We start from the raw sequence: 12030 nt of genomic DNA, 5'->3' as shown, positions 1-12030 counted from the left end.
AGTAGAATAAGATATATTATGTGCTTGTATAGTTATATAAAAATGGATTCTACTGTCATGTATAACTCAAAAGAACCAATAAATTAAAAAAAATAAATTACATAGGAAAAAGATACCCAAAGGCATGTACTTGAATGTTCATAGTAGCTTTATTCATAATAGCCTCAAAAACCAAAATATCCATCCACATATGGATGAATAAATTATGATATATCCATACAATGGAATAGTACCCAGCAACAAAAAGGAACAAACTATTGATACATGCAACAACATGAATGACTTCCTAAACCGTGTGAAAGAAGTCAGATCAAAAAAGGAAAAAATGAAGTACCTATTGTATGATTATACTTATATGAAACTCTAGGAAAGACAATTTAAGTTATAGTGATGGAAAGCTTATCAGTCATTGCTTGGGGCTGGGAGTGAAGGTCGGAATTGAGAAGGAGCACAAGAGAAGCTTTTAGGATAAAGAAAGTATTCTATATCTAGAATATGGTAGTGGGTACGTTGGGGTACGCTTAAATTTGTCAAAATCAAGTACCTGTATACTTAAAATGAATGCATTTTTGTATATAAATAATATTTCAATGAAGTTATTTTAGCAAGAATCTACCAATGATTTATATCTCTTTTGTTCTAAAATTCAATAATCTTTAAATTTGATCCTCTAAAAATCTTCAACTATAACAGATGTTATCAAATAATACTATCTTAGGACAACATGGTTAGAGGAGACCTCAAAGTTGTCTTAGTTTTAAAAAAAAATTCTTCTGATATTTGAATCTCCTCTGTAACATTCACACCAAGCAGCCATTCAGTCTCCACTTAAATACTTTCAAGGAGAGCAAATTCATTATATCTTAAGAATATCCAGGCTGGTGATGTAGCTCAGTGGTAGAGCACTTGCCTAGCACATGTGAGGCACTGGGTTCAATCCTCAGCAACACATAATTAATAAATAAAGGTTAAAAAAATAAAAAACAATTTTACTTAAAAAATAATATCCACCTTATTTTTGCATAATTCTAATCACTAGAAAGTGGTTTTTTACATATATTTATTTCATTTTTTGTAGTACTGGAGACTGAACCCATGGGGGTTCTACCACTGAGCTACAGCCCCAGCTTTTTAATTTTTTTTTTTTTAATTTGGGAAGAGTCTTGGTAAATTGCTGAGGCTGGTCTCAAACTTGTAATCCTCCTGCCCCAGCTTCCTGGGTTGCTGGGATTATAGGCATGTGCCCTCACACCCAGCTAGAAAGTGTCTATGATGATCCAAAATCTTACCCCTTGTGGGTCTCACCAGTGGAAATAAATTCAAATATTAGAAGAAAGCTATATGCTTCCCCCAAGTCTTCCATTTTCACCCTTTATACTCCTTTAACTCTTCTTCAAATAAGAAGGGTTTTAGTGTTCTCATCATCTTTGAGTACATTCTTCTTAGCATGTTCAGGTTTTTCAATATGCCTCTTCAAAACTGTTGCCCCTAGTCCAACACTCTACTTTAGATAGGCTCTAACCAAAGTAGAAAAGAGAGTAATTGCCACTTTACTCCCTCTGTGCATTATACAGTCACTCCTCAGAATCTGTGAGAGGTTGGTTCTAATACCAACACACCACCACCAATAGCATACTCCCACCCCATGGACACCAAAATCTGTGAATCCTCAAGTCTCTTACTTATGTATAACCTACCTGCATCCTCGGTGTACTTCAAACCATTCCTAAATTACTTATAATTCCTAATACAATGTAAATAGTTTTTACACAGAGTTGTATAAGAAATAATGACAAAAATACAAGTCTGTATGAGTTTAGTATGCAATTTTTTTTAATCTGCTGTTGGTTGCATCCACAGATGGGGAATCCACAGATATGGAAGACCAACTGCATTTCAATTGATTCAGTCTAATTTGGGAGAATGTTCTTAGTATTATTGGCTTTTGTTGAGCTCACAGAAAGCAAAAAGCCCTGTGCTTTATATGTGCTTCTGTTAAAACCACATTTTATCTATTTTATTCTTGTATAGTTGGTTTGGGGGATACAAGTATAGGATGTTTTGTTGTTTCCTGTTTGTCTTTATCTTGGGCTCATTATTTCAGCCTTCAGAGCTGACACTGTCTTCTAATGTATCAGTTACTGTTTTCAACTTCAGGTCATGTGTATACTCAATCAATATTCATAAAATTCCCTCATCTTCCTATTCCTATTTTAAGACCATGCAGTATTTGACACATGATTGCACATAATATTTTATTACTTTCTAAGTATTTTGTATGTGTAAATCTCAATTCTGCATTAATATCTTAAGCTCATCTGTAGAACAGACCATATCTTCTACTTATTTTAATAGTATCAGACACAGATTAGGCATTCAATAAATACTTGTTGACTTTATTCAAAACCCCAGTTAGGGTATTTGTACATTACGCCTGCATCAAATGAGCCACAATTCACCTTCATCTGATATTTTCTTAAGTGCTTTTTGTTTTACATCCATAAGGATATATTTGTGGGAAATGCAATACATATCTAAGCAATACAAAATAACTTCAAAATCAGTGAGGCTAATACAGTACAAACAGAAGCCACAGTGCCATCTAGTGAGCATCATGTGATTACATTTACTGTTTATATTTACTGATTACATTTAAAGCTCTTTTCAGTCCTATAGTGGAAAGGCATGATTTTTAGAACCGCATATAGTAAATAGAAACAATATGTAATCACCACGTGAAGAATAGTTGTTTCCCCTTCAGGTTGTATAAAAAACAGTCTATAAATAGTCTCAATTTTTATGGATATTGTCGGGAGCCACTCTGAATAGGATCTATGTACACACCTTTAAGTCCTGAGTAAAGAGGTACTGAACATTGCAATGCAATTGGACCTTACCTTCACTAGGATAAGAGAGGTGCAGCTCCAGGAGTGGGTGTTGAATTACACCTACTTGTTTCTTGTAACCCTACCCTTGTCTCATTTGAATGGCTTCTCCCCAATAAAACCTGGGTTCCAGGCGTGCTTTTTCTCTTTCTTGCCTGCCTTGCCCCTGCTTGTGGGAGCTGTGGCTGAGGAGTGGTCACTGAACCCAAAAAGGTACTTTATGTATCTGTGTCTTTATTCAGTCAGCAAAATTCACTTGGAGTGACCCTGATCAGTTTAGTCATGTGTTGCAACAGGATATTGAAAATATTATAGATAATCTGTAGTTTGAATTTTTTTAAATATTTATTTTTTAGTTATAAGTGGACACAATATCTTTATTTCATTTTTATGTGGTGCTGAGGATTGAACCCAGTGCCTCACGTATGGCAGGTGAGCGCTCTACCTCTGAGTCACAACTCCAGCCCCTGTAGTTAGAAATTTTGCTTTAGTTTCATCAATCTATAGTAGTATGAATGCCACCTGTGTACCTAAACTTCAGTTGCAAGCCTGAGGATAGGATTTCTGTACTTAAAGAGTATCCAATTGTACATTACCCTAACTTTACACAATAACCAAAATGATTCATTTATCAATCAACATTAAGGTTTTAAGATCTCATTATATGAAAGTGTGATGCTGGGCACAGTGGTGCATGCCTGTAATCCCAGTGGCTTGGGAGGCTGAGACAGGAGGATAGCAAGTTCAAAGCCAGCCTCAGCAAAAGTGAGGCCCTAAGCAACTCAGTGAGACCCTGTTTCTAAATAAAATACAAATAAGGCTGGGCAAGTGGTCAGTGGTTGAGTGCCCTTGAGTTCAAGTTCAATCCCTAGTACCAAAAAAAAAAGTGTAACAAATTGCTTCTACACTTAGAACCCAAGCTCATTTCATCCTGCTCAAGAACATTCAAGTCTATGACTTGCACCAACCACAAACTTCAAAGTCCTCAAATATAAGAAAATTAGAATATTGGGCTTAAGGTTCTATAAACTCTCCAGAGGTAGAGTTTATGCATATAAAACTACAATATTGTTTGGTTTTGGTGCTGGGGATAGAACCCAGGACCTCATACCTGCTAAACATGCACTTTACCACTAAGTTCCACCTGCAGCCCTACACTATATTGTTTAACATTGTCTCATGTAAAGTATATAAATATTTAGCTTTTTATGTCTTATTATTGAAGATAGTATCAAAGTGAACCAGTATAAAGAACTATACAAATGCTGTAAGCAATAGAAATAACAGGTTCAACATGCATAAAGCCAAGAAAACCAACCATGCCAGATACTGAATTTCTATTGCACCATCCTTTGAACATGCCACCAGGAGGAAACTGCAGAGTGCAGATACCATGCAGTGCAACTTATATTTTTATTTTGTCCATTACTATATCCCCAATGCCAAAACAGTATTAAACTTTGTGTGTGTGTGTGTGTGTGTGTTAGGGGGGTACTGAGGATGAAACCCAGGGTGTTATACAAGTTTGTCAGATATTCTACCACTGAGTATGTCCCCAAGCCCCCAAATGGTTCTGAATATATAGTAGATAGTCAATAAATAATTTTTCAATGATGAAGACTGAAAAAATATAAACAGTACTTTGGGGCTGGAAAGTTTTGCAATGAAAGAAAGGACATGTATAGAACTGAAGTTTGAGGATGATGACTAAGGTTGAAGGAAAGTTGTTTTTTTAAGATATCTTTTTAGTTGTAAATGAACTTTTATTTTATTTATTTACATGCAGTGCAGAGGATCGAACCCGGTGCTTCACTCGTGCTAGGCAAGCAATTTACCACTGAGCTACAACCCTAGCCCGAAGGAAGGTTTCTTAATAAGGAAGATGCCCAAATAATTGTAGCAACAGGGGAAAGGAACAATAGAGGAAGATTAAAAAGATAGGATTGAGACCTGTAGAATAGTTACCAGAGAAAAGTAATTCTTTCTCTGAGACAAGACAGAAGGATGTGTAAAGAGGAGACACACTGATAAACTTCATGTCATTGGATACAAGCTCAGTCAATCACAAACATATTAAAATCTTTTGATAAAACAAAGGAGAAGACAGAGGGGCTCAAGGACAGAAAAATGTTTTGGAATCATTACTGTGGGGAAGATGATAGAAAGTGATCAAGAAGCTAGGCATGGTGTTGCACACTTGTAATCCCAATAACTCAGGAGGCCAAGACAGGAGAATCAAGGTTTGAGGCTAGCCTCAGTGACAACATATCTCAAAATTTAAAAAAATAAAATTAAAAAGGGGCTAGAGATGTAGCTCAGTGGTAGAGAACCCCTGGGTTCAATCCCCAGTACTGTAAAATACAAAAATAAAAGATTAAAAAAGAAGAAGAAAAAGAAACAAAAAAGGAAAGTCAACAAAAGTCAGTATTATTCACTGCCTAGCTTAAAAAAAACACATAATTTTAGAAGATCCAATAAGTATGGCTTCATAAAATTTCCCAACAATGTTCCAGCAGGGCTGGGGCTGTAAATGGTGGAGCCCTTGCCTAGCATGTGTGAGGCACTGGGTTCAATTCTAGCACCACATAAAAATAAATAAAATAAAGATATTATGTCCATCTACAACTAAAATCATATTTTAAAAAAACAACAATAATGCCCAAGCAGCTCAAAGGAAGGAGTGTAAAAAGCAGACAATAAAAATTAACAAAGGCCATTCATTGGCATGGTGCAAATATAAAAGCTTTACAGACTGTGCATATTTTCACCTTTTTGCCTATACTAGTACATGGGAGAGTATTCCCCACATGTGGAGAGTATTCAAGCAATGTCTCCTAAATTTAAGACAGGAAGGATGCAAGTGAGAAATACACTAACAGTAACCAATAAGGTTACCTTGGACATACTCAAAATAAACTTTGGTTTCAATACCAATTGGGCCTTAAATGATAGTTGCATACAGAGTCTATGCTATTAAGATACACCTGGTCTCCTGCTTTCCTATTCTACTCACTACTAACAACATTTGAACTCCCAATTATAGGTTCAGTCCTACACTAAGCTCCAGTTCCAAACTTGACATTTGTTAGAATAGATTTAAGAAGTACTCCTTAGGGTTGGGTATGGGGCTCAGTGGCAACATGCTTACCTTACAGGCACAAGGCCCTGGGCTCAATCCCTAATAGCACAAAAATAAATAAAAATGTACTTGCTTCAAGTCTGGGAACATTGTCAACCTGTATTCCTCTCCTGGTAATTTTATCTCAGTATGGCTCTTTATGCAGGTATTCTATGCCAGTTCCTTTAGTAATGGAGCCCTAGCTTATTCCTCCTAGTTCATCTACAAACAATGCCATGCCTCAAATATCTGAGTCCTGCCTCTGAGTCCAGATCTCAGTTCAAGTCTGTTGCCTGCTATGCGATGCCAACTACGAGTGTGTCTGGCTTATGAACTATTTCCAACACTTAATTTTCTCTCATTTGTCATGTTCTGCTTATCTGCCCATTATGATACCCTGCTTGGCCAAGTAGAAAGCAACTATGCCTTGCTTATCTATATAAATTCAGAGCCTAGCCAAGGATCTAGTATTGTGCTTTTTTTCCCTATCTTGACTAGCTGATTTGATATCTTCCTGAAAGATGGTCTACAGTTTAATGCATTCCTACATGGCATTTCTACCTTTGGGTCCAGGTTCTTCCCAATCTATCTGGCCTAATGTGTCACAAATTATGAAAGTTATAAAATTTGAGTATCATCTTCTTTTCAGGTCTTAAAGCAAATAGTAGGCAACTATTGTTCTGACACAGTTAAATGATACTATGAAGAAATACAATAAATTAAGTAACATTTCAACTTCTTTTCTGGGCAATGAATTTATGACATATAAACTAAATAGTAAATATTATTTTAAAAGAAAATCTAAAATATTTAATCTTTCAAAGAAAATCTAAAATATTTAATCTTTCAACAATAAACAGACCTTCAAAGAAAATGTCTGCAATCACTACTGTTAATCATATATCTCCCCTAAACCTGTCATTAAAATTTGAAATGCAACAAAAAACATTCATATTTCATTGAGTTCACACTTGTCCTTCTAGCTTTTTGTTCCTGCAAGAGCCAATACCCCTATTATGTGCATACTATATGATAACCCAAAGGAAGAAATGTCCCAATCACTATTGAAAGCACTGATGGCTTTATCTTTAAAAAGCTTTTATCTTTTTTATATTCTAGAATTTTGTCTTACTAAGGAGTCAATTACTAAATGTTTTCTAGAGTGGTTAGAAAAGCAAGAGACAATAACCCAAAAATGAAAGAATGGCTTCTTGTACTTTCTTTCAATGAATGCTTAAGAAAAAGAAAGATATTAAAATTTAATCTGCTTCCTAGTACAATATTGCAGATGATTAGTAGCAGATAACTTCAGAGGTTTGGATGACATATTACCTTTCAGAATAGGGTGCAAAAAGTAAACAGTAAGTAATGAAACTAATAGTCTTTCAAATTCTTTCTCCTTTTGGAAAATCCCATTTAATGTTTACAATGCACAAATCAAGAAAATGTCAATTTGACCTTGTTCTATATGAAGGAACGCTCAAACATCCTATACAGCTGAGAAGTCATAACACCACATGTCTCCGCTACTGTATATAAGAACATTTGCTGCCTCTGAAAATAGATAAATCAAAGGACCTTATCAAGTTGTTTCAAATGCAGGTAACAGGAAGCCATGTTCCTCTGCAGCTTGGCTAAATCCAGATCTAGCTGACCAAATCCATAAAACGTCAGAGAATAATAGTACCATTGTAGGGCATCAGCATAATTTTGGACCTAAAGTTTAAAAAGAAAAAATAAAATCACAGATATATCTTTACATTTGACCCTAATTTTCCCAATTCACCTCTATAAGCAAACAAAAAATGATACTGGTTTCTTTTTTAGGCAACCAAAACACAAACACTTTCTAAAAATTTTTAAGTTTGTTCTATTTTATTTTTCCCACACATTAGAGATTTTAGGGGCTGTAGGTATAGTTCAGTAAGAGAGAACATGATTAGCATGCACAAGGTTCAATGTATAAAACTGAAAAAAAGGTATTTCACATAAAAAATAAAAAGCCTAAGATAGTGAATCACCCCCAGAAAATTCACGATTTTAAAAGTTATTAAAACAATGAAAAAAATCTTAAGAGAATATCCATAAATCACCATGCTAATACAGCCATTTTCATTATTTTATATTCCATTTAACTTTATCCTTTTGTATACTTAAAGTTATAGTCATAGCTTATATACAATTTCATGATCTATTTTTTTTCCATTTAAGTTTGTTTTATACATAATAATCTGTATTGTTATGTAGTTTCACAGTTAATTTAAGGGATATATAACATTTAATATAATTAATATATCATAATTTTCTTATTTTCATAATGTTGGACATTTAATGAGTTTCCAGGTTTTTCACTATTATAATAAATGCTGCTATGCTTTTATACAAAACTTTTTTCTTTTGAGTTCACTTTAAATTTTTCAGTGGTAATAACCTATTAAGAAAAATCTAATGGGGTTGAGGCCATAGTTAAGTGGAACAACATTTGCCTAGCATACTCAAGGCCTTGGGTTCGGTCCTCAGCACTCCATTTAAGAAACAAACTTAGGGGAGTAGGTCACCATTTCCAACAGCTAAAGAATGGCCTCTTAATTTTAAAAAAGAAAAATCTGTTACAATGATGGTGGAATGTGATGGACATAATTATCCAAAGTACATGTATGAAGACATGAACTGGTGTGAACATACTTTATAAACAGAGATATGAAAAGTTGTACTCCATATGTGTAATGAGAATTGTAATGCATTCTGCTGTCATGTATTTAAAAAATAAAATCAATTAAAAAAAGAAAAAGAAAAATCTAATAGAAATAGTCTGTATTTTTATACCTTTATTTTATTTATTGATTTTTTAAAATGTGGTGTTGAGGATTGAACCCAGTGCTTCACATGTGCTAGGCAAGCACTCTATCACTGAGCTACAACACCAGCCCTGGATTTTTTTTTAAATCTCAGAAAACTTAGATCACTTATGAACACCAAGGTAAGGTAAATGAGTCCCCTCTACATTATCAAGAATGTTCATAGTTTTCAGTTAAGGACATGAATCATTAGGTCCTTTAAGGAATAAATGCCCTTTTCAAGTAGAAACAGCTGTGTTGAGCAGGTAAAACACTACCTTTACTAGATATAAAATTACATTCTTTTCCAGGGTTGAAAGTGAAGGCTAAAAAAAAAAAATCATTCATCAAGACTAGAAAATGAGGGGGAAGACAAAGAATCAAAGGGGAATTCTAAAGTAGTTTTTTCACATTCTCAGTATAGAAATAAATAAAGGCCCTCTAAAAGAGAAAAAGAATACCATTTTATTTTGCAGAAATTATGTGTAAGTCCTAGGTCACTACATGCTCTTATAAGGGATTCTGTTTCCTTGTTTTAGGTGTACAATTCCTTGTTTCTTAAACTTTGTTCCCCATTTTTATGGATCAATAGTTCTTTTCTTTTTATCACTCAGAAGCATTTAAAATATATGGAGGGCTGGGGATGTGGCTCAAGCGGTAGTGCGCTCGCCTGACATGCATGGGGCGCTGGGTTCGATCTTAGCACCACATAAAAATAAAATAAAAATGTTGTGTCCACCAAAAACTAAAAAATAAATATTAAAAAATAAAATAAAATATATGGATATGGGCTTGGGATATAGCTCAGTCAATAGAGTGCTTGCCTCCCATGCACAAGGCCCTGGGTTCAATCCCCAGTATGGAAAAAAAAAAGTTGTGCTTTTAATTCTTTTTGACATATTTTCCATAGTGACTACACCATTTTACATTTCCACCAACTGTTTCTTTTTAAACAATGTTTGCTGTCAGGTATAGAATTCTAAGTTGCCAGGGTTTTCTTTCATTATTTAAAAAAAATTAAATTTTTTTTAGTTGTAGTTGGACACAATACCTTTATTTTATCTATTTATTTTTATGTGGTGCTGAGGATCAAATCCAGTGCCTTGTACGTGCTAGGTGAGTGCTCTACCGCTGAGCCCCAGCCCCAGCCCCAGCCCCTTCTTTCATTATTTTAAAGATATTGCTCAACTGAGTTCTTGCTTGCATTGATGTTCTCCTTAATTTTTTATTAATTTATTTATTTTAATTAGGTATATATGTAGGCAGAATGCATTTTGATAATAATTGCAGCACAACTTTTCATTTCTCTGGTTGTACACGATGTAGCATTGCACCATCTTATGCAGTCATACGTGTACCTAGGGTAATGATGTTCATCTCATTCCACCTTCTATATGTAGGGTATAATTTTTCTTGGCTACTCTTACAATATTTTCTGTCACTGGTTTTAAGCAATTTGATCATTATGTGCCTTGGTGTAGTTTTATTTTCCTTACATGTGGAGTTTGTTAAGATTCTTGACTCTGTGGGTTTAGATTTTTCGGCCACTATTTCTTCAAATACTTTTCTCTCCCTCTTCATTTGAAAATTCCAATTACTCATATATTTGGCTACCTGATGTTACTGATACTCTTTTAAGGTTTTTCTTTTCTGTGTATTTCGTTTGGGTCACTTCTTTGCTATTACTTCAAGTTCACCAATCTTATTCTACAATGTCTCATCAGATGTTAATACTATCTGATATTAATTTCATCCTAAAAATTAAATTTTCATCCCTAGAAGTTTGGTTTGGGTAGTTTTATATATTCTATGCCTCTGCTTAGCTTTTTAAATGTATGGAATATAATCATAAGAAATATTTTAATGTCCCTTTTTATTAATTCTAATCTTCTATGTCATTTATGGGTCAGTTTCAATTGATTGCTTACTGTTTTCACTATAGATTGTGTTCCTTGCCTCTTTGTGTGCTTGGCTATTTTACGGGATGCCAAACATTGTGAACTTTACCTTGCTGGGTGTTCTGTATAGCTTTAAAATTTCTCAAACTCTGCTGTAAGAAGCAATTAAATTCTTTGGGATCAATCTGATCCTTTCACAACGCACTTAAATTATTTTTTTAAGTTGGGTTGGAGCAGGGCTCAGTGAGGTATTAATTATTCCCTACTACTGAGGCAAGACTCTTCTCAGTTCTCTATCCAATGTCCCATGAATTAGAGATTTTCCAGTCTGAGTGGTAAGAACAGGTTCTAGTGGTCTGGGGAGGTAGTTCAGTGGTATATCACTTATGTAGCATGCACAAGGCTCCAGGTTTCATCCCCAGCACCACAAAAACAAACAAACAAAAAAATGGGCTCTATGCCCAGATGTATGTGAGTGCCAGGTACTTATCCTCTTAATATTTTAGATGGTTACACCCTCTATTAAACACTGGAGGAGGACCTTCTGATGACTAGGATTCTTTTTTTTAGTAAAAAAAAAAATTGTACTTATAGATGGTAAGAATGCCTTTATTTATTTTTACATGGTGCTAATGATCGAACCCAGTGCCTCACACATGCCAGGCAAGCACTCCGCCACTGAGCTACAGCCCCAGTCCTCTCTCTTTTTTGCTACTTGGGATTGAACTCAGGGGTACTCCACCTCAAAGCCACATCCCCAGCCCTATTTTATATTTTATTTAGAGACAGAATCTCACTGAATTGCTTAGCACCTCACTTTTGCTGAGGCTGGCTTTGAACTCACAATTCTCCTGTCTCAGCCTCCCGAGCTGCTAGGATTACAGGTGTACACCTCCATGCCCAGCTGGGATTCTCTCTCTCTCTCTCTCTCTCTCTCTCTCTCTCTCTCTGCTATGCACCCCTCTCTGATTCTCTGTACTATGAACTTTAGATGACTAGGTGTCCCTAGATTCTCAGTATCATCTCCCCAAATAAGGATGCCTGGCAGGTTACAATTCAGTTCCCTTTCCCAAGTTATAGCCTGGAAACTAAAGGCAGTAAGTTATACATTTGTAGTATTCATCATGTTTCCTATTTCCCAGGGATCATTCTTCACTGCCTGATCATCAGTATCATTAATTTTTTTTCATTTCATGTCTTGTATTTTTTTTGGAAGGGTATTGTTCAAGCAGGGACATAACTGTTCTCTATTACCACATATTGGTTGGAGGTAGAAGCATACCATAGCTTCC

At 35.1% G+C, this 12030-nt stretch overlaps 1 protein-coding gene and 1 non-coding gene across 2 annotated transcripts in view; both read right to left on the bottom strand.

Moving 5' to 3' along the window:
* Nucleotides 1-12030, bottom strand: part of Tex11 (testis expressed 11) — a 252258-nt gene that overhangs the window by 114564 nt on the left and 125664 nt on the right. The window contains exon 14 of the mRNA XM_048797231.1: nt 7582-7719. Within this exon, the coding sequence (XP_048653188.1) occupies nt 7582-7719 (138 nt within the window). The remainder of the gene's footprint in view (nt 1-7581; nt 7720-12030) is intronic.
* On the bottom strand, nt 4149-4288 carry LOC125614450. The gene has a single exon (XR_007345038.1). It is a non-coding gene; the product is annotated as a small nucleolar RNA SNORA8 (small nucleolar RNA).

The sequence above is a fragment of the Marmota marmota genome, unplaced genomic scaffold (genome assembly GCF_001458135.2).
Source record: "Marmota marmota marmota unplaced genomic scaffold, marMar, whole genome shotgun sequence".
In the NCBI taxonomy this organism is placed as follows: domain Eukaryota; kingdom Metazoa; phylum Chordata; class Mammalia; order Rodentia; family Sciuridae; genus Marmota; species Marmota marmota.
Note: the sequence above shows the minus strand (reverse complement) of the source record. Positions and strands in the feature narration are given on the sequence as shown.